Source organism: Podarcis raffonei, chromosome 1 (assembly GCF_027172205.1).
Source record: "Podarcis raffonei isolate rPodRaf1 chromosome 1, rPodRaf1.pri, whole genome shotgun sequence".
Lineage (NCBI taxonomy): Eukaryota > Metazoa > Chordata > Lepidosauria > Squamata > Lacertidae > Podarcis > Podarcis raffonei.
In genome coordinates this window covers 88,780,554-88,804,339 of record NC_070602.1, presented here as the reverse complement: position 1 = coordinate 88,804,339, position 23,786 = coordinate 88,780,554, and the positions used below count along the sequence as shown (strand labels likewise).

The following is a 23,786-nucleotide window of genomic DNA, read 5'->3' as shown; positions in this document are numbered from 1 at the left end:
ATGAATGAATGAATAATAAATACAGTCTCCAAAAATACCATTCTATTTAATAAACTCTTCAGTAAGATCAGTAACAGAAAACTACATCAATATCAAACTGTTTCATTTCAAACCAGTTAAATTCAAGTATCACCTTAACTGAAGTATCACAGCAGAAGTGTTGTAGAATGCTGCAGAAAACAGAGGTGTGTTAATCTCCCGTCCATGCCAAATTCTCCCCATTATGCACCAAATGGACTAGTGCTTTACAAACATCTTTCAGCAGCCTTTATAACTGGAGTCAGACAGGGTGCCACCCACCCAGGTCAGGTGGAAAGGAGCCAGAGAGAGAAGCAGGGAACAGATCTTGTAGGCCTTATAGGTGGCCAGTCCCTGGCTTTCCAACATGAAACATGACATCAAAACAGTATCCTTTGTTTTAAAGGGAAGTGAAAATTGGGCAACTCAAGCTTAGAAGAACCATCTTTTATTCCCTCTGCCAAATCTAGCGAGAGGGAAAATTTCAACAGTATGCTGGTTTGTAGTTGACATGACAGCATGCCCTTGGCTTGATAATAGTGTGAAGGTTATTGCATGCTGATATAGCAACTCAAAAGACAAGAAGTAGTAAAAGCACAACAACAAATCTAGCCCCTTAAAATCTAGAGCAGCAACTGCTGCAGCAAAAATAGACAAAGTTCTATGAACAAGATAAGCATTTATATGCACGAACTTCCTTGCATCCAATGGAGTAAGTTTACAATACAAAGGAAAATAAGTAGTCTTTAAGATGCCATAGAATTATTTGGCAGAAATCCTAAGTAGAGCCAAACCAAAATCCTTTTAGCTTTTGCTCTCCTTGTTCTGGTAAGTAACACCCCCCCATTTTTTATCCTTTTGTCCTTGTAATAGTTATATTCAAGCTTATAAACCCCAGCCTGCTTTATGCAGTCACATAGACTGGTGGAAGGGTTTAAAGAAATTGAGTCGTTTCCAACAAAGGACATGATCCGCCTTCTCTAACTTGGCTGGGGCTGATGGGAGCTTCAGTACAGCTTGGGGAATGCTTCTCCTCAGCATGCATTTAGAACAGTGTTTCTCAAACTGGGGTCCCCAACTGCTATTGGACTACAACTCCCATCATCCCTGGCTGCTGGTCCTGCTAGCTAGGAATGATGGAAGTTGTAGTCCAACAACAACTGGGAACCCAAAGCAGAAGACAAAAGTCTAAAATTCAACAATTCTTTAGTGGGACAAAGAGGGAACAGAGGATTTACAGCGCCTCTAAATCAAAGGCTTCCTTCTTTAGTTCAGTGGGGTGCAAGGATATACACTGGTATCCATCCCCTTCATTGAAATGAATAGAGATATTTATATATGTAACAGCTTCATGTAGTGCATGAGGACTCTGGCTCTGGGGACAAGTTTCATTAATGTTAGCTTGTTTATACCTGGTGTGTGTGTGTGCTCCCCCTGACATTGCCTGAGTGACAGTTTTGTTATTTCCCTAAAGGACAGTAATTACTCACAAGCTTCCCCTCCTCCTCCACTTCCTTCTTGTCCCCCATGAGTAGCTGATCTCTTTTCCACTCCTTGTTTCCCAGGCAGCAATCTGTATGATGGTCTGTGGCATGCAGTTAACATCAATGCTAGAAGACATCGCATCACCCTAACTCTCGATAATGATGTAGCATCTACAGTTCATGCAACCACTGTTTCACAGATTTATTCAGGGCACAGCTACTATTTTGGAGGTACGTTGCTTTCCAGTGCTGTTGTGGTGACTAAAAATGATGTCCATTTTGGTTAGTTGTTTTTCTTAAAAGAACCAATGTTGTTATCTATTACATTTTATGTATGTATGTTTGTATGCATTTTATTTTAAAAAGAGGATCTGTTAGTAAACAATCATCACATGTCTCCCAAACCATTGGAAAGCTACATGTTTTTGGGGTTAGCTGTCAAAATAGATAAGTCACAATATACTGAGAAACCAAAATACACAGACGCCTCTGAAATGAAAATGTGTCAGCTTTGTATGCAGCCTGATGAATTTGATATAAGTAAGATGGTAGAAAGTTTTGGGAAGGCAGATAATAATGGTTAGGAGTGGATCACACCTTTTCACGTCAATGATGGATGTATCTATACAGGGTTTTGTCATGCTGAGTTCCAATTGAAATCCACAGAGGAGAAGTGCAGGGATAAGTGCTTATTTTTTCATTACTTTCAGTCAGAACTAATCATACCTAAACTGCTCTGGATTGCACTTTAAACATTTCCTGTAAATGATCTCCAGACCATGTGATAAGTTTTCTTTTGTTTGTTTCGGTGAGTGACCTCGACTTAGTTTTACATTGCTGGAGAAGGAGAAATACCAGAGGAGAGTATGTCCTCTTCACTTTCTTCAATCTTCATATCATCTGTATATCTGCCACTATTTGAGCTCACATATGGACACAAAAGGTGGTGGTGGGGACAATGTGTGCGCATGCATGTGCTCATTTGAGTGTGTGCACTTTCTTTGGGGGGAAATGTAAGAGCATAAGAACAGCCTGCTGGTCAATGGCCCAGCATCATGTTCTCACAGTGACCAACCAGATGCCTTTGAGAAGCACACAAGCAGGACTCCCCTCACCTCTGATTCCAAGCAGTTGGTATTCAAAGGCCTACCCAGTGGAAGTGGAACATGGCCATTGTGACTAGTAGCCATGGATAGCCTTCGCCTCCATATATTTGTGGCCCTTATATTTTATCTGCCCTGAATCTTCTAACATTCAGCTTCAATACGGACTGCCTGCTTCAGGAGGAAATACGATGCCTTGATTCAATGCTCTAGTCCCGGTGCCCTCATTATACACCTCTAGGTGCCAGGCAAAAATGTTCCTCTTTAACCAGGCTTTTGACTGTTTGATGTCCAAGGCCCTTTTCAAATGTGTTTTGAAGGAGGGGGTTACTGGGTTTTTTTTGTTTTAATTACATAATTTGTGTTTTTATACTGTGATTTTATGTTGTAACCACCCCGAGACTTGTGAGTAATAGCGTGGTAGGGACCTGGATGGCGCTGTGGTCTAAACCACTGAGCCTCTTGGGCTTGCTGATTGGAAGGTCAGCAGTTCAAATCTGCTTGACAGGGTGAGCTCCTGTTGCTCTTTCCCAGCTTCTGCCAACCTAGCAGTTCGAAAGCACACCATTGCAAGTAGATAAATCGGTACCACTGCGGTGGGAAGGTAAATGGCATTTCTGTGTGCTCTGGCTTCCATCACGGTGTCCCATTGCACCTGAAGTGGTATAGTCATGCTGGCCACATGACCCAGAAAACTGTCTGTGGATAAACACCGGCTCCCTCGGCCTGAAGCGAGATGGGCGCCACAGCCCCATATTCTCCTTTGACTGGACTTAACCATCTAGGGGTCCTTTACCTATTTACCTAAAGGGTGGTATACTAATTTAATTAATAAAACAACAACATAATCCAAGTAAGGTAAAGGTAAAGGGACCCCTGACCATTAGGTCCGGTCATGACTGACTCTGGGGTTCCGGCACTCATCTTGCTTTATTGGCCGAGGGAGCTGGTGTACAGCTTCCGGGTCATGTGGCCAGCATGACTAAGTCACTTCTGGCGAACCAGAGCAGCACAGGGAAACACCGTTTACCTTCCCTTCCGGAGCGGTACCTATTTATCTACTTGCACTTTGATGTGCTTTCGAACTGCTAGGTTGGCAGGAGCAGGGACCGAACAATGGGAGCTCACCCCATCACAGGGATTCGAATCGCTGACCTTCTGATCGGCAAGTCCTAGGCTCTGTGGTTTAACCCACAGCACCACCCATGTCCCATAATTAGAGTAGATAGTGCCAATTAATTGTTTGGCAACACACACCTGACCCAGAAATACTATGCACACACTCCCTTGTATCTGTTTAGTAGGAATCTCTGGATTTGGACCTATAAACCTGAGGACAGTTTATCACTTTCTGGATGAAGGCCCTCTAACAATCATCCTTTGTTTAGCTGAGCTGCTGTTAATGAAGTGGAGATTGGATCCAGGGAGAAAATATCTAAAGGGATACCCTGGGATAGTAGAAACCTGAATTGTTCAGACCAAAGAAAATCTGATCTAGAAGCTTTTACAAACATGAGTCTATGATTGCATATACACTATACCTTTAAATGGCATTTGAAGGACATTCTTTCCCTCAAGGAACTTTGAGCCCTATAGTTTTTTAAGCGTTTTCTGGGAAATGCAATTCTATGAGAGGTAAGCTGCACTGTCCAGAATTCTTTGAGGGAATGAATGCGATTGAAATATGCTTTAAAGGTATGATGTGTACACATTGTATATATCATATGGTCTGTTCTAGTCTAGCAGCATATAAGAGGTTTCTGGGAGGTTTGGCTGGTCATTATGTAATTCCCTCGTTTTGGCTACTGATCACTGTGGGCACAAAAACTCTATTTGTGTGACATTAGCTAAGGCTCCAGAATTTTGGCTTGTAGGAGACACTGCTTGCTCCCATATTTTCAAATATGTTTGTCTATGAGCCAGTCACATATTGCTTGTTCAGACAAGGCAGCATCACAATAAAATAATTGTTCTTCTGCACTATTATACTGCCAAATATAATATTTTAGAATCACCATAAGTGGTACTTGCATTTGAATATAAAATACTTACAAATGTATATACTTCAAAATTGATGTGTGTTATAAACTCTTTGAAAACATCAACCCATAGAACGCAAAAATTAGCAGTTTTCTTTATAACTATGAAGTGTTGCATTCCAGTTTTAAATTGAAAGTTTTTTTTTTAAAAAATCCTTCCTTCCTTCCTTCCTTCCTTCCTTCCTTCCTTCCTTCCTTCCTTCTGTTTAAAGATGGGCTGCGTGCATCTTTTAAAAATAACAACAGCAACATTGTCTTAACCCCCCTTCACCCACCCACCCACTATGCTGTGAAGGGTAGGACAACATTTGCCTCAGTTTAACCCTGTTTGGCTATGATGACTGCTTTTATATTGTGGCAACGCTTCTGTTGCTAACCTTTGTGCAGGATGTGGTGGGATTAAAGACTTCTTTTTGGTTTGACTTTTGCACCTATGATATTTCACAGAGTTTACTCTGTGCTCCTCGATTATATCTGGAGTGCAAACTGCTTTCAGATGACATTTTCATTTCCCCTCTCCAATTCTCCCTCAGCGTAGCAGTACTCTTAGCCCAGATGCTGACATGACCCTAGCAAGCTGGTGTAAAGCTCAGCGCAATTTAAATGCCATATGGAAAAAGGTGGCATAGGGTTTCTAGGGCATACCTTATCAGCAGGCAGCATGGAGCCAATACTTAGACATCTGCCAACTGTCAATTCATTGCTACTATTACCTAATTGTATTAGCCGATGGTCATTCCATGGCTTAGCCAGGCATATAGAACCTTTAATTCTATTCCTGTGTCAGTTTGCTTGCTCAAGTGCTGTGGAACTGATTCCTGGATGGACCTGCACAATCTGTGACCCAGCAAGCCCAAATGAGCCACCCGTCATATATTATAATTTGTCACTGACTTGACAGTCTCCCCATTTTGGCAGGGAAATGTGCAAAATCAGTCTTGGTACATTTTAGTGGGCTGCAAGGGCTTAACCAGAACGAGCGCAACAAGGGAAATGGAAGCTTATAACGGATTAGGTCTTCCTATTCTATGATAACACTAAGAAGTCCTGGATTCAGAGAGATGGACTCACTGTGAAAAGTGTGGAAAGCATAACCTGGCAGAATCTCATCATATCAGGCCTGAGATGCTGAGAGATGGGGACAATATTTGTAAGCACATAAAGAAGGCTCAAGATGCAAAATGTGTGTGAAACTGGAGGATCTGCAAAAACAAAAAACAAACAAGCCACAATTAACCACATTCAGGCATAGGCAAACTCAGCCCTCCAGATGTTTTGGGACTACAATTCCCATCATCCCTGACCACTGGTCCTGTTAGCTAGGGATGATGGGAGTTGTAGTCCCAAAACATTTGGAGGGCTGAGTTTGCCTATTCCTGGGTCAAATCATAGGAGTCTGAGTAGGTGAGTTCTTGATAAGGAAAGATTGGACCCCTCCCATCTCCTGGGCATGTTTACAGTTACAGTGGTACCTCTGGTTACAAACACTTCTGGTTGCAAACACTTCAGTGTTACAAGCTCCGCTAACCCAGAAGAAGCTGCGAACTTTGCCCCAGGATGCGAACGGAAATTGTGCGCTGGAGGCCCCATTAGCAAAAGCGCACCTCAGGATAAGAATGATTTCAGCTTAAGAACGGACCTCCGGAACGAATTAAGTTTGTAACCAGAGATACTACTGTACAATCTATGGCCACACAACAAAGGATTGGAAAGTCATTCTCCCTCCTTGCAACATGAACCTTGGGTTTTTCAGACTCAACAAGCACACCATGGCTCTGCTATCCAGAATTCAATAAGGTGTGCATGCAATGCCTAAAGCACCCCCACAAAGACCTCCCCTCCCAAGCCAAAGGAAGTGGAAGGTGAATAAAGAGTGCCCTTAACCCAATAATGCATCAGATGTTTAACCAACCAGTTCTGCTTGCCTGAACCAAATGCCACATGTGGCTATCAACCCTAACAAGTTTGCCTCCATCCTCAAACAAACAAGATTTCATAGAGAGCTCTTTGCAGATCCTCTAAAAAATGTCACAACCCAGAACAGAGAGGTGGGCACCATCATCTCTGTAGAACTAGGGAGAATCAAACCTCTTTGCGCTATGGGAATGTTATTCCACCCACTTGGGCCAGAATGAAGTTTTCACTAATCAACTCACTCCCTGCCGTGCCTTGTCAACCTTAAGAGGATGCATGGCTGCCCTCCAAGCTTGGATGATGCTAGTATTGTGTGGAGCCAAAGTTCAGATTCAACAAAGATCCCTAATAACCTAATATAGCCAGATCTGTCCTTTGGACAAGGTTCTTTTCTCCTCAGTGGATAACAAGGGTGTGTGACGTAGGGCCAGCTGCGTCCAGATGATAGGGTTAGCTGTACCTGGTATACAAGGGTGCTTCCTAATGGAATTTGTACAGATACTCCTGGTAGGCAGTGGCGTAGCGTGGGGGGTTCAGGGGGGCCGGCCGCACCGGGCGCAACATCTGGGGGTTAGGGTTAGGGGGCGCAAATCCACGGGTTAGGGGGCACAAATTACTTGCCTTGCCCCGGGTGCTGACAACCCACGCTACGCCACTGCTGGTAGGTTCTGCCCTTCAGATCCAATCCTCAAACATCCAGTTGAAAACAGTGGCAACTCTTTTACTGAATCTTGACTGCACTTTGTAGCTTTAAAAAAAGACAAGCAAAAACTTTGAGCTTCTCCAAGTATCTGTATTCTGTCAGCATTATTGCCTGCTTTCTTTCTTTAATTTTTATTTATTGCCATAGAATTTGTAACTTGCTCACATCGAGCAGGCAATGAGAACACTAGGAATAATTAGACCTTCCATCAGTGAACCCCCAAGGAAATAAATTATCATTTAAGTATTCTTCATCTCACTCTTTTCTCCCCTCTCTGTCCCACAGGGTGCCCTGACAATTTTACCGATTCAAAATGTTTAAATCCCATTACGGCTTTTCAAGGCTGCATGAGACTCATCTTTATTGATAACCAGCCCAAGGACCTCATTTTAGTTCAGCAAGGTTCCCTGGGGAATTTTAGTGATTTGCGCATTGATCTCTGTGGCATCAAAGACAGGTAATTATTCTCTCTTCTTCTTGTGTGTTTTGTTTTCTTTCAGCCAAGTGGCTTATAAGTACAGTTTGCTGTAAGTGAAAATTCTAATCCTCCAACATTAGGTGAAATAGAGTAACTGGAAAAAGTATTGCTGGGAAGAATTTGGAGTTGCACGAAGCATCATCTCTTCCACTCACTCTCTCCTTCTCTCTCTCTCTCTCCCCCCTCCATATTAGTTTGTGGGAGATGGAGTATGCAAATTAAATCAAGCTGCAGATTTGTGCAAAGATTAAATTTTATGCACAAACAGAATTTGATAGCTTTGAAGTTGTAAAGGGATGGTAAAGAAAAGGAGATGTTTGAATGATCAAAACATGTCATTGCCTTATCACACTTTCTGTTTTGCTTAAATGGAATCCTTTACAGGTTGCAGGTTAGTGCACACCGTAGCAGTTTTTAGAAGCATAGTTAAAAATAAAATACCCCCCTCCCAATTCATGTTGTGGAAATTTCAGAATTTTAGGAAGTAACTTGAAAACTAGCCTGTTGTACCAAAGTGTGATTTCCCCCTTATCCAGTTTCCAAGTTGCTAGTGATGAGTTCACTTCAGATGACCAGGAAAAGAAGCTCTGCAGGCATAGCTACAGTGGTACCTCTGACTACGTACTTAATTAGTTCCGGAGGTCCATTCTTAACCTGAAACTGTTCTTAACCTGAAGCACCACTTTAGCTAATGGGGCCTCCTGCTGCTACCGCACCACTGCCACGCGATTTCTGTTCTCATCCTAAGCCAAGTTCTTAACCCGAGGTACTATTTCTGGGTTAGCGGAGACTATAACCTGAAGTGTATGTAACCTGAAGTGTATGTAACCTGAGGTACCACTGTATTATTATTAGCATGTCCTCTGGTAATTGATGAACCTTGCTTCTGAATAGGCATGCATTAATTTGCACTATAAAATAGGGATGTAGAAATTATGATGATTGATTTTAATGTTTTTCTTGGAATTACTGTACTGTTTGAATTTGTACTTTAATATATACCCCACCCTGAGACTGCGTGTATGAAGAGTGGGTTAAAAAAGAAGTGAACTGTGTGGCTTAGTAAAAGTGCTTATGAGCTTGTAATATTTTGTGGTCTTGTTTGCCAGTTTTCACACTAAGTGAGGAATTAATCTATGTTCGAGTTGCAAAAGTCTCTCAGTGGAGGGGGCGGAAGAGGTCATATATGTGAATCTGTGCTTTTCAATTGTACCTCATTATGAATATATCCTGAATTTTCAGAATATATCTTGCTTATTTTTAGTTTGAGCTTTAAGCTCCCAATTAATTTCTTGGTTTGGGGATGGATGTGGGAGGTGTGTGTATGTGTAGAGGCAGTGTTCAGAGCTAGGTGAAAAGACTTTGTTTCTGTAAAGTCCTTGCTCCCATATGCCAGAAGGAATGAAAGAGGCCACAATTAAAATAAATTAGGACACAGTTTTATTAAATATCTAAAATGGATATTAGTTCAGTTAGTCTAACTAAAGATGAGTGAACTTGTCTCTGAAAGCATCCTACTTTTTTCAGGCTTTCTTCAAGAAATCAAGGGCAGGGACCTTTCCCTTTTAAAATGAGGAAAAACCAAATGCAAGAGGATCACTTTCCTGCTTACCTTCCTGCTGCTCCAGTGATCTTTCCCCCTGCAAGCTTCCGAGGCTCTTATTTCTGAGTCAGTGATGCAGGCATAACTACCACTTCTGCTGTGGGAGAATGACACAGATTCCCAAGCATTTCATTCACTTAGTCATATCTGCAATAGTACTCAGTTACAAAGCCTAGAAAAATTCTACCTATATTGTTCCCGTGTTACCTTCTAGCTAAGATACAGATAGCACAGAACTTGGAATGCTGATAATCAGGTGAACCCCCAGATGACAACTCACCATACATTTCACCATACATGCAATCTGACCCACTTTTGACATTACTGTTGAAGCTGGAGAAACAAATAGTGTAACATCCAAATTACACGAGCTGTAGTTCTCTGGGTCACATCGTATGTTATGAAAGACAAATGTGGGTTCTTAAATATGTATTCCTGGATGTCAGGGAACCTGACAGACATGGCTTCATGGGTTTCATGCATACTTGAAGGGTGATCAAATAAATGATAAAGAAACTAATACTTTTGTTAAAATAAATGGTATAAACCTGGGTGGGGTTCAGGGGTTCCAGCTAACCCCAGCGTATGTGCCATCATACTAATCTGACCCTTAGGGATGGATGAACCTGTCTGTTTCCTGTTTGCAGCATGTGTTCATTCATAGGTCCATTCTGTTCCATTTCTACACTCACCTGCAAATTATTTTTTTAAAAAAGATCTACATAAAAAACTGCATGCAAATCCATATTTAAATACTATTTTGGTATATGTTCTATCTCTTTAAAAATTACGTGGATTTTGACATGTTTCTTTGAGCCAAGAGCTGTATTGCAATATTGGGAGAAGTGTAAAGTCCCATGGATAGCTATATTCTCCTCCTCCTCCTCCTCCCTCTTCGTGAAGATCTGTACTTAATCCAGGCACAGATCAAGTCAGGAGGACGTTGGCCCTGAAGACATATTTCAGCTTCCATCAGCACAAGTCAGCATGGCCAATGCTCAGAGATTATGGGAGTTGTAGCTCTGCAACATCTGGAGGGCCACATGTTCCACACCCCTGAATTAATATCAGAATTCACAAAGACTGGATATCTGCCCACTCCATTCCTACACCACTCCAGTGGGGGGGGGGGACTCTCTAAAGCTTATCTGGTCTACACTTACTTTCAGGATCAGCACAGATACTGGCATCTACGCAGTGAAAACAGAAACAAAACCACACTGCAACACTGTACAGTACCTGCTTTTTTTGTACTTCGAGTTTTACATTTTGCATTAAAGAAGTATACACTATGATTCCACAAGAATATATCTAGAATACCAGTCACCAAATAATTAATGTAATGAGAGCCCCAGAGTCCATCATTCTGTACTGCGGTGTTCTGTATGTGTTATTTCAACCTCTTTGAAAAGCATCCCCAGTGCTTACAACTGAAAACCTCTGTAAAATTACCTTGTTGAAGTTGTGAAATTCTTCGGCAGTAAATCTCAGCTCTGTCGCTGGTTGGCTGATAAAATAGATGAATAGAATGATCCAGCTTTTCAGTGAAGAGGAATTTTATCTCTCTATTTTCTACCAGAAACCACAATAAGGATAATGAAATTTCTGTCGAGCACACGGATGACTTTGATGAACACGTAACGGATATTTTAAGCACCACAGGTTCTATGGAAAGGCACTAAGTTTACAAAAGCAATTTCAGAAGGTTTCAAAGGGACTTGGTGGATTACTGGGTGATGGACGCTATCATCACAGCCTCTGTGGAAATCTAGGTGAAACCAATTAACAGCAAATAGATGAAAATACAGAAGGACAAATTTTGGGGGAAATGGCTCTGGGAAGTCTCACTACTTTCCTATTAGTTTGTCATCATTGGTTTCAAGTACAAAGATCATAGGTCACAGACAGGCAGGGGGTGGGTGGGTTGTAACATGGTTAATTAAATATAATCCATCTTTTCCTGTAATGGTAAAAAATGAAGTTCTGCAATGAATCCCAGAAATCTGAATTGGGATGTTTGTGATGTATTGCCTATCCCCTCAGTCCTCATGTAATTGTAATTTGCCTCATTCCCCCCTTCCTTACCCATGTCTTTTCATACCTTTTATTGTTTTTCCCATTGTTCTTGAACAGCGACCTATTTTTACCCACTCTCAAATAACTCACTCCCTTCTGCTGTTCAGAATTTTTTGGAAACCCCAAAAATTGTGATTTGTATATATATGGTGTGGTTTTTTTTAGTTTGGGCCCACCATAAATTGGGTGAAGTAACACTAAAGTCTTGTCTTAGTCTACCCTCTTGATTCAGAATGGCAGCTGGCATTCAAATGTCAATGAAGATGCCCCACCTCCACCCCAGACTCTCATTCTGAGTTTAATATTTTAGTGGCAGCCAAATCTATGTCAAAAAACAGGCAAAGTCAGGTCAAACTGACATTTCGGACCACCACATTGATTCTAAATGGCTCCCAGTATCCAAACAGTGATGAAGTCTGCCACCTCCACCTCACAAACCCTTATGTCATATTTGGTGGCAATATATTGAGAAGCAGCTAACCCTATAGAGAACAAATAAATGAACAGACAAAACACTTTCTAATATATACAGATAAAAGAATTCAGGTCCAGCTATTTGTTGCCCTGATGTTCAATCCAAACAGAACCCCACCCATGTTAATCTCACTGAACTTTCTCCCCGGTTTGATAATTTTCAAGTGCATTCTGTTCCTCACTAAATGATGAATAATGCAAAACCAACCAACCAAACAAACAAAACACCAAAAAAGGGAAATTATTTTTGGCAGAGCACTCCTCCTAATCAGAGATTGCTTTTAAAATAGATGATTCTCCTTTCTGCCTGCCCTGATGTTCTTAAACCAACCTGAATTTATGCTTGGAAATTTAATTTCAGACTTAGCATTTTCTGCTCAAAATTGTGCGTGTTGTATTATAGAAAGCATCCAGTGGGAAATTACATCCTATTGCAGGCTAAGAAAAGAAAGAGAGAGAAATGAAAAGGAGAGGAAAAAATGAAAACAGGGGGTTGTTTTTGCACATGCAAGCTCTTTAACATTTAATTTGTGGGATACAGCTGATCTCAACTTATGAATTCTTTCTCTTTAAAACTGGCCATGGAAACTGGAGAATCTTCTTTCTAATTATGCCCTGTGTGTTTCAACTTTATTTGTTTTATAGTGAAATCAAATTCCCTTGCTGGGACTGAAGAAGCAAATATTTAATATTGTCTTTGCCCTGGAATAATTAACCTGCAGTGAGCTAGAAAAAGTTGTCGAGAGAAGACATTGCTTTGCACTCCTTCCTTCACTACCTTTAACACCCTGTCTTTGGGGATCCTGAACTTTCATTGTGCACTCACCTTTCCCTTCCTGACAGTACACAATTTCCAGCGTTGACACTGTTTGCATAACCGCTCTCTCATGATCAGTGGATTGCCTTGGAATTAAATGTAACAGGGTAACCGGCCCTGATGCTAGAAGGGCCTGAATGGCTCCCTTGAGCTATGCATGGGCTGTTCTTGAGTGAAGCACAGGCAAGTAAACAAGCTGCCATGTCCTGCAACTGTCAAGTGAGATGGATGGGATGGACATATGACCATATGGAGCTGCCTTATGTCAGTCAACTTATGTCTGGCAACTTCACAATTCAGTGAACAATGCTACAGTCATATACAGGAATCCCCATTTAATTTTGAGTAGGCATACATAGGATTGCACAGCTATTTTTTAATCCAACACTGTTGCCTGAACTGCTATGTATAGCTGAAGATGGCAGGGACTGAACCATAGACAATAAACCTGAACCAGTTTCTCTGGACAAGAATCTTCCAAAAACTCGTCCAGTTTCTTATTCTGACTTCTCCCCCAAATTATTGGAGAATTTTGGAGAATGCATTTGTTGAAATCCGCACCCCTGCTTTCCAGGCAGGACTGGGGAAAACTCCTGGCTGAAACTCTAGAGAGCGGCTGCCGGTCAGTGTAGACCATCATGAGAATGGACCAAGGCAGCTTCCCATGTTCCTATAATGGAATTTTCAGATAAGCTAGACTAAAATTAAGCATTCATTTTTTTGTAGCCCAGGTTCCTTTGTTGTGCAGTGCCATGTTTATATAGAGGCTTGATCATGCAGTTGGAGATGGCTGGGTTTCCCTATCTGATTGTTCCTCAAGTATGCCTGACAGGGAGGCATAATAAAACTGAGAAATGGCATTGCCAGCTCTCAGAGAGCCGAGAACTCCTTCTGTGATAATTATCTGGCAAGAGTTTGTTTATTATTTGTCAGGAGCAAGGACAGTGTGAAATTAGGCAATCAAGCCAGAACAAGCTGGGGAAGGAGCCACAGCAGGAAGCCACTTTCTCTGATAACTCCCATGGACAGAAAGAGGGATAATGCCATGGGTCACGGCCCCATAGTTTTGATTATTCCTTTTATTATTCCCAGCCCCCTCTTCCTAGGATACTACTGTAGGAATAGGACTGTTATCCAGAAAGCACAAGCAATCAGAGACATTCCTCATTTATTTGCCCAGATAAACTCTCTGGAAGAATCCAGGACTCTCAAACTACAGTCCAGTATCCTCATTTTGTCTCTTTGGACCTGTCCTTGGACATAGCTTGGATGCCTGTGTCCAGGAGGTGACGATGCCAGCAGCAGCTAGTTCCTGCCTGAAAGCAGAATTTATAAAACAGAATCTAAGACATAAGTAACAGAGGCAATTTCATTGAGACACTTCTCTATAACACAGTATTGTTACAAGGCCACTGTGGAGGGGTTGAAAACCCAAGCATGTTTGTGCTGTCGCTATCACACACATAAATTGATATTTATGTCAAAAATATGTGTCGTGTGAGATAATTGTTATTAATTTTGTTCACAGGGGATATAAATGACCTATACTGAAACAGTACATCCAGATAAGTTTCTTATCAGGCAGGGCCAAAAGTTTTGGAATACAAGTTATCTCATATATATGTGTGTGTGTGTGTGTGTGTGTGTGTGTGTGTGTGTGTGTGAGAGAGAGAGAGAGAGAGAGAGAGAGAGAGAGAGAGAGAGAGAGATAACTTGTATTCCAAAACTATTGGCCCTGCCAGATAAGAAACTCATCTGGATTTACTATTTTTGTATAGGTCATTTTTTCATTTCCTCTAAGGATCAAGTGGTCACAAAACCAAAGACTACACACATACACAAACACACACACACACATAATATCTATACTACACAGAGTGAGATACATATTAACTGTGGGTTATGCCTTTCAACAATGCGAATAAATAGATCCTTATTCATCTCACTTATAATCAAAGTTTTCCCTGTCAAGGTGTGGAATTGTACTTTAGCTATAGCTTTAAACAAAGCTACATTTCTGGGCAGGGCCAGCACTACCATTAGGTAGCAGCCTCAGGTGGCAGATAATGAGAGGCAGGGATTGGATAGAGCTGTGTATTCCTGACCTGCACCTCCTAAGCTAGTGAGAAGAAAAATTCAGTTGTCAGGCTTTTAGGCTTCTGCACATGAATTTTGGGTGGAGTGGATATACACCATCTTGTCCTTTGGCTTAGGCAGAAAAATATGTGGAGTTGGCCCTGTTTCTGCATGAGTAACACACAGTAAAGGTGGTGAAAGCAAATGCACAACAGGATATCAAGCCCTTGATTATATATTTAGTGTGGGTAATATCTCTGCTAGGCTAATTCTGATAAATAATTATGAGGTAATTAGACAAATAATTGTTAGCTAATTAGATACAATAACCTCACAATGCTAACTATAGTACTGTGTCCCTCAGTAGAATCACATAGCACAAAATTCCTTTTTTAAAAAAAGAAGTGTTAGTTATCTGACTAAAATCATAAGCAAAGTCAGCTTGTTTCTGAATAAACAAAATAAGTTAAATCCTTCTTAAGGGCATTAAAAAAAAAGATTTCAACCTACATTTTGAAAATGAATGGGGTGGGGAGAGAAAAGGGACTGCAAGGGGCAGTGAAAAATACCTTGATGTGATGCTGTGCAGGACAAATTACAAAGTTGTTTTTCATGGAAACCAAACGTAGCTCCATGTAGCTCAGTACAATCTACTGTGAGCAGTAGCACTTCATCCTTGCTATTCTGATAACATTCAATCATCAATCAATCTCCTTTATTGGCATTAAAAAAGTGCATTGTATACATGGATCAGAACACAACACAATTAATGAAATATAGTACGAGATACTTTAGGATAAAACTGTCCAGACATCATGAGGTACGAAGATGGCCCTTAGGACCTATGGTGACATAATTCCATAGCGTCACTCAAAAATCTTGCCACATTCTCCACAACGTCATTACTACAATTGTTCAACACATGAGACACCCTGGAAGAGTCAGTGCGATTAATCCCCACCTTCAATAAGAGGGCCAAATACTTATCATTTTTATTATTATTTTTGCATAAAATGGGCAATAAAATAGAATGTGTGTGATGGATTCAACCTGTTTTGTGCCACAAGGGCAGTATCTTTCAGAGTATGGGATTTTTGAGAATCTACCTTGCAAAACCGCAGACGGTAAGACGTTAAATCTTGCGAGGGAAAGAGCTCTGTGTAGGTGGGGATCATAAAGCTGGTGTAAATATGGAGTGTCCTGGCCAAACAAGGGTGGAATTCCCAACCTCAGTGGGGAACATTAGGACCTATCCTATCTGGGCCAGCAGCTTCTGCTTGCTTTAACTGCCCTATTAACATTTTTATTTCATCTGATGAAACTGGAGGCCACTCTGGGGCATCAATTTGCATAGAATGATGACAAGCTGTCCCACTGGAAAGATCTTCATGCAAGGCACTTGAAAAGTAGTGGTACCAACCATTAGGCGAAATAGGTGGAGAGGAGATTGATGTTAAATGCCCCAGAAACTAAGGACGAGAATCAACTTTCATTGTTTGAGGTTATGGCATAGTGGAGATGTTTCCATTGTTTGTTGGCATGTTCAGATCTCTTTTTTCAAAATAAGATTCAACCTCTTTTTTCAAAATAAGATGCTGCGGTAAGTTTTTATAGTTGAAATATTCTGGGGGTAGGGCAGTGGCTTTTTCCTTATGGTGTTGTCGGAAGATATTCTGGATGTGTTCTTTGAGATCGCTGCATTCCTTATCAAACCAGATCACAGCAAAGGGCTCCTTGGGTTGTTTTCACCCTTTGAATTGTTGTTTTGAAAACTCATTCAGAGATGTTATTAGGATTTCAAATCATTCAATAGCTTCTTTGGGGATTACCAAGTTAATTATAGAAGCTCTATGTTCCAACATGAACTCTGTTTGGAACAGTTTGTGAAGTGAGTCTGTGGTCCAAGGGACTCTAAGCAGGAAATCTTTGCTTGCATCAGGAGTCAGAGGCAATGCAGATGTGAGCACGGGATTGTTAAATTTGGTGGCCAGAGTCAAAGATGAATAATCACCAGGGGTGCAGTTGCTCACCATAAAGTTCATGGCTCGAGCTGGATCAGTTCTGTTGGCAGGGGGTTCTTGCAGAGGATGCATGGGGATGGGGAAGTTAATAGTTAGAATCACAGGAAGGTGATTGCTCTCAATGCGGTCGCCCACCTGAAAGGTTTAAACCTGGTTTGACAGAGCAGAAGAGCCTAAGATGTAGTAGATCACTCTATTTCCTCTCCTGGAGATGAACATGAACTCTCCTAGCAGGTCACCTGGTAATGAACCATTCAGGATCACTCTGTCGAAATGCACACACAACTTGGCAAGGCAAACTCCAGCTTCATTTATATGGGTGTCTCTGGAATGTCACATGACAGAGAGAAGCTCGGGCAGGGGATCCTCATTGTTGAAACCCATCTCTCTCACAAGCTCAAAATTGTCTTTACCCACTCTTGCATTGAAGTCACCTGCAATTAGCAGATAAATGTTGGGGAATTTGGTCTCCAGTTTTTCCAAAAATGATGTGAGTTGGTTCCAATAGCCCATCAATGTCTGCTTGTCAGGACAAGGGGGGATATAAACGTTGATTATAATTAGAACCAAGTTTGAATATCTCAATAAGAACGTCTGGGCAATGTTGTCATGTGGCTAGAGGGAAATGATTTCATGGCTGGAGGGAAATGATCTCAAGATTAGGCTGCTGAGTGCAGAGAAGGGTTAGTCCCGCTTTATATCGGCCCATGATGTTGGATTTATGAGCTAGGAGGGAGTACGAATTGAACTCCTCCAAGCTTATTTCATAGTGAGCCCAGGTTTCTTGTGATAAGATGATGTCAAATAACTTGATAAAACAAATGTCTTCAGGGTCATTGGCCTTTCCTCTCCAGCCTGCTATGTTCCAGGAGAGGATCTTAATCACCAGGGCCCTGGAGTCACGTGATATCATTTTAACATGGGAATGATGCCAGGAGTTCAGACTGGATCTTCCTCCCAAGTGAGTGAGCCAGAGTCTGAAAAACTCCAAACAGCCTTTTTCTTTGTCCCAATAAAATTTCATAAATATTTAAAGTGTAGTACCTGGGAGAAATCTGCTTTAAGTTCTATTCTGAGGGGGAACCTAGCCCTCAAGAGTACCAGCAAAGCTGATTCTGCATTTATGTCTGCATAACTAAGGCTTTGAAAGGAGCTCTCAGGTTGGGTCCACCGCCCACTGTTCCCACTTCTGTTGACTGACTGTGCTTTACTGCAGTTCATGTTGCTTTCTTCATTTCACTAGTACTTGGTATCAGAGCTCTGGTGAGAGTGAGGGGGAGAGCATAAAGTATATTATTCACAACCCATTCTCTTTTTATTTTTATTTTTAATAGCTCTCTTTACTCATATATCCTTGAACCTAGTATAGCCAGATACTCAGTTTAGCACCCGAAATGTCAGTGCAAACAGGAAAACATGATTACAGATAGGTAGCCGTGTTGGTCTGCCATAGTCAAAACAAAAAATTTTTTTCCTTCCAGTAGCACCTTAAAGACCAACTAAGTTAGTTCTTGGTATGAGCTTTCGTGTGCATGCACACTTCTTCAGATACACTGAAATAGAAGTTGCCAGATCCTTCTATATAGTGAGAAGGTGGGGAGGGGTATTACTCAGAAGGGTGGTGGGAATGGGTGATTGGCAGATAGCTGTGGTTACAGAAAGGTAGCCGTGTTGGTCTGCCATAGTCAAAACATTTTTTTTTCTTTTTTTCTTTCCAGTAGCACCTTAAAGACCAACTAAGTTAGTTCTTGGTATGAGCTTTCGTGTGCATGCACACTTCTTCAGATACACTAGATAGCTGTGATGAGCCTGTTGACAACTCTTAACGATTGCAATAGGTCTTACAGGAAAAAGCAAGGGGTGAGAAGGTGAAAAATGGCTTTGTCATGTATAATGAGATAAGAATCCAATGTCTTTGTTCAGACCAGGTCTCTCCATGGTTTTAAGTTTGGTAATGAGTTGCAATTCAGCAGCTTCTCTTTCCAGTCTATTTCTGAAATTCCTTTGTAGTAAAACAGAAGTGTTCTCCTACTGGTTTCTCTGTCTTGTGATTCTTGATGTCCGATTTATGTCCGTTTATTCTTTGGCGTAAGGTTTGGCCTGTTTGTCCAATATAGAGAGCTGAAGGACACTGTTGGCATTTGATGGCAACAACCAGTAGGAGAACACTTCAATCTCCCAGGACATTCTATACAAGATCTCAAAGTAGCTGTTTTACTACAAAGGAATTTCAGAAATAGACTGGAAAGAGAAGCTGCTGAATTGCAACTCATTACCAAACTTAAAACCATGGAGAGACCTGGTCTGAACAAAGACATTGGATTCTTATCTCATTATACATGACAAAGCCATTTTTCACCTTCTCACCCCTTGCTTTTTCCTGTAAGACCTATTGCAGTCGTTAAGAATCGTCAACAGGCTCATCACAGCTATCTGCCAATCACCTATTCCCACCACCCTTCTGAGTAATACCCCTCCCCACCTTCTCACTATATAGAAGGATCTGGCAACTTCTATTTCAGTGTATCTGAAGAAGTGTGCATGCACACGAAAGCTCATACCAAGAACTAACTTAGTTGGTCTTTAAGGTGCTACTGGAAGGAAAACATGATGAAAGTTTTGCATCTCTGTTCATCTTACATTACTACTCCTTATCGGAGGCCAGAATAAAACATACATTTTATGTTGCCTAGACACAGAAAGAACACAAAGCTAACCTCTTTTTGGTGTTAATTTTGACTTGGTTTTGAATTCATTCTGTTCAGTGCAAGCTATTCTTTTGAACACCTTTGTTTCAAGCTAAGCAGAAAACCTAGGAATGGTTTCCATCTATGCACCAATGTTTGTAGTCATAGGAAACATAGTGGGATAGGGAAAGTTATGCAAAGGGCAATATGTTGCACATTTCATTGCATATGTAATCTGGTTAAAAGCAACTAATACCTTTGTTGTTGCTCTTGCTGAACTGTCCTTTCTCATCCTCCTCACCCAGGTGTCTACCAGACTACTGTGAACATGGAGGAGAATGCTCCCAATCCTGGACAACATTCCATTGTGATTGTGGTGAAACTGGCTACACAGGAACAACCTGTCATAATTGTAAGTGGATCACAATCTAAATGACTGTAGCGTAAAAGCACAGAGGGGAATTTATCATTTAGCAAAAATGCAAAGTGTTTCTGTTACACAGGCTCAAGAAATGGAACGTTTGGAAGTTAATCCACACCCCAGTCCTACATTAGAAAAAAATAAATCACAAAATGCAATGAGACCTACTTGTAAGTAGGTATACAAAGCTGGGGCCCAGACACTGAGCTTAAACATCTATGCCCACAGTAATTTCAAATATTTGTTAAAAGATGACAGACCTTGATCGTTCACCAAGCCTGAAGTCTAGAGGCAAGTTAAGCATGTTCCTGGCGTGCACTTGGATAATGCCTGGATGGGGTGAGTAGAGATAATATTGAAAGAGTCTTGCAAGGGGTGCTCAGGGAGAGGAGAGCAAGCAAAGAAGAAACCAAAATAAAATTAAAACCTGATCTTTGAAAGATTGGTAGGGAATCCAAAAGTGTGTAAAGGGGAATTGAAAAAAAATGACCAATGAGAAGGCATCAGAACAAAAATGGATTGAGTAAAGTCGGGGAAACTTCTAGTGATTAGTAGATTTGAGCAGGTATTCAAACAAAGATATAGGTAGTTAAATTGGAAGGATGCTGGTAGTCGATCTAGAAGGTTGACCTAGAAGAATGGCCTTCCTGAATGGATTTGCCTTTTGAGAACAAGTTATATCACTTGAGGTTTTTAGCTTATCCTGGAAGTGTCATTTGTTGTTGTTGTTGTTGTTGTGTTTTGCAATTCTGAATTGGTTGAAGGATCCTATCTCTGTCTAAACTAGAGTCTTCAGGATTTCAAAATCCTGTAGCATAGTATCGTTTTGTTTATAAATCAATTATCTCATTATCTCACTTGCCCCTTCTTGGGCAAGGTTCTTGAGCAGGTGGCGGCAAACCAGATTCTCAGGCACTTTGGAAGGAAACTGATTTTCTAGATCCATTTCAGCCGGGTCCCTTTGGAGTGGCTGTCCAAGTTGGGGGTGGGTGGTTGTTTCCATAGGGTGCTGATTGGGGAGTGCTCCAACTATAACAAAAATAATCATTTTTGCAAGCTAGCTTCCTGAGGAGGAAATAACTTATTGGATCCTCATGACCTCCCTAGTCAGAAGGCCAAGCATAGAGAAATTAATTACAAGGTTGGTTATGTTATAGAACCAAAGCAGGGCGAGGAGTGTCATTTCCTATGTTCATCCACTTCAGTCAAACATATCTTTGGCTGAATTCTGAGGACAAAATGGAGGCCACTATCAAAAGCCACATAACATGAGCAGCTGGGGAAAGAAGGCAACAGGCACGGCCTCATTTCCTCACTGTCTAAATAATTACAGGGAGAGGCAGAAGGTGTTGCATAAAATTAGTGGGCTGCAGGCAATGGCTTTGAGATGGAAACAAATCTCCTTCGTACCTGCTTCATTTCCTGCTGAAAGAGACCAAATCAAATTAACCTGAGAATCACAGCACCCCATCTGACTATTCTTTCCATGGCCTGCAGTATACAGTAGTGTGAAACGCAGCTAACAAATGCAATAATTAGCAACAACATAGTAAAGGTAAAGGGACCCCTGACCATTAGATCCAGTCGTGGTCAACTCTGGGGTTGCGGCGCTCATCTCGCTTTACTGGCCAAGGAAGCTGGCATACAGCTTCTGGGTCATGTGGCCAGCAGGACTAAGCCGCTTCTGGCGAACCAGAGCAGCGCACGGAAACGCCGTTTACCTTCCCGCCAGAGCGGTACCTATTTATCTACTTGCACTTTGATGTGCTTCCGAACTGCTAGGCTGGCAGGAGCAGGGACCGAGCAACAGGAGCTCACCCCATCGTGGGGATTCGAATCGCTGACCTTCTGATTGGCAAGTCCTAGGCTCTGTGGTTTAACCTGCTGCGCCACCCGCATCCCTAACAACAACATGCACCCCAGCTAACTGGCATATATGGAGAACATTCCTGTTTGGTCACATAGTTGGTATCTAGCTAATATCACATTGCTACATAGGAAGGGTGGGATAGAAATCAACATGGTGTGTATCCACATGTCCCATCCCTGAGTGGCCTGCCTCCCCCCCCCCCCCCCCGTGGCTCTAACTGCAATTCATTTGCCCATTGTACTCTGCTAGATGGAGGCACTTTTTCATTTTCTTTTCTTTTGCGGTGGTGTTCCTTTATTGCATTCAGTACAGGTGAACCCCGAGAGCTTGGATGATAGGGTTCTTTTTGGCAGATTTCAACATGAACAATAGCTGAAGGTATTTGTTTCACAGAAATAGATGAAAATGTACTTACCCAACAGAACATTTGTACTAAATTGACATATTTCTAGGTATGGATGTTTGAGTTTTTAAAAATACTCATTTCCCACTTTACATGCTGCATGAACCATGTAATGATTCTGAAAAGTATTTTTGTTCTGGCTTTTGAAAGCAATCTGTGGTGAGCTGCGCTTGAACGAGACCTGGGTTGCAGTGTTTCAGACTTGAACTTTCACATAGCAATGCAATTTTGTTTTATTAGAAACATAGGCATGTTTCAGAGCAGCACTTTTGAAATGAAGATCACGGCAATTCAATTTTTGCCAACTCCAAGATATGCTTTCATTTTATGAAACTGTCCTCTTTGTGTGTAGGGAGGAGAATCAGTAGCACTACAAAGACATATGGTAACTGATGCTCTGAATAGTCTCTCAGAAGCCTAAACTGGAGCATTGGCTCTTATTGTCCTCATGGAGTCTGAAGCATTTTTGGTTTTTTTCTGTTTTTGTTAATGGTTGCTAGTTCCATTTTCTCAGGTGCTAAAGTTTGGTGAAGCACCTGGAGAAGGACAAAGTAAAATGCACATGCGGAATGGACTAATTTAAAGTCAAGTCAATTTTTCTGCATTTTTTCCTTGACATTTGTTTTTCCCCAAGATCTGTTTGTCAAGTGTGCAGCTTGATCCACAGTTCAACATCCTGATCTGCACACTGATCCAAGACTGGTGAAATGAATATGTGCTCTCCAAAACGTGGAGCAAACTGGAATCCTCACCATCATTAAGTGCATAATAATGCATATAATATGAAATAAATGTTGGTATTTGTAATGGAACCAATAAAGCCAATAGCTCAAGTCTCATTAAGATCAAGGAGTGAAATGGGATTGGGGGGGGGGAATACTGTACAGATAAGTCTGACATTATGATTTTCAGAAAATTCAATCCCTAACACTGGCTGACTATAGAAATGTTTTCTTCTGCATTATATTCAACATTGTGAAATCTTCCACTTTCCCACTACAGATCACAGGAGTCTTCAGAGCCTCAGGGTTCTCTTGCTATTAGAAACCACCTTGTAAGCTCTCCACTTGGATGAATTCTGAGCTTTTCTTATTCTCAGAGCCCTCTTGAGATCTGTTTATTTAAACAGTCTTGCTTCCCCATTAATCCTCTATTCCTTCATAGAATCATAGAATTGTAGAGTTGGAAGGGACCCTAGTATAACCCCCTGCAATGCAGGAAACTCAGCTAAAACATCAATGACAGAGGACCATCCAACCTCTGGTTTAAATTCTCCAAAGAAGGAGAGTCCACAACAACCCTAGAGAGTCCATTCCACTTTTGAACAGATCTTCAATTAACCCTTCCTCTCCATGATTTGTCACTGGGTTGGCTAGCCCTGAAATCACCTTTTCCTTCCTCCCATGGCATGTCCTAAGTTAGAGTGGCAAGTCTTGTCTATAGAGCCTAGCTTTCTGCCCTTTTCTTTTTAGGCTTTTCCTTCTCCATCCTATCTCCACCCTTGCTTCCTGAAACACAAATTCTTGTTTTTCCTTTCTTCCACTGTCACTACTGACATTCATCTCTCCACTCTGGAGTTCATCCTGCCATCCATAGATT

General features: G+C 41.4%; 1 protein-coding gene across 4 annotated transcripts in view; it reads left to right on the top strand.

The window, feature by feature from the left end:
• The window catches only part of CNTNAP5 (contactin associated protein family member 5), a 312,663-nt gene that overhangs the window by 171,269 nt on the left and 117,608 nt on the right, over window positions 1-23,786 (top strand). For all 4 annotated transcript variants that reach the window (XM_053402908.1, XM_053402895.1, XM_053402900.1 and 1 more), the window contains 3 exons: window positions 1,584-1,733; window positions 7,547-7,718; window positions 19,799-19,905. In XM_053402908.1, the coding sequence (XP_053258883.1) occupies window positions 1,584-1,733; window positions 7,547-7,718; window positions 19,799-19,905 (429 nt within the window). The remainder of the gene's footprint in view (window positions 1-1,583; window positions 1,734-7,546; window positions 7,719-19,798; window positions 19,906-23,786) is intronic.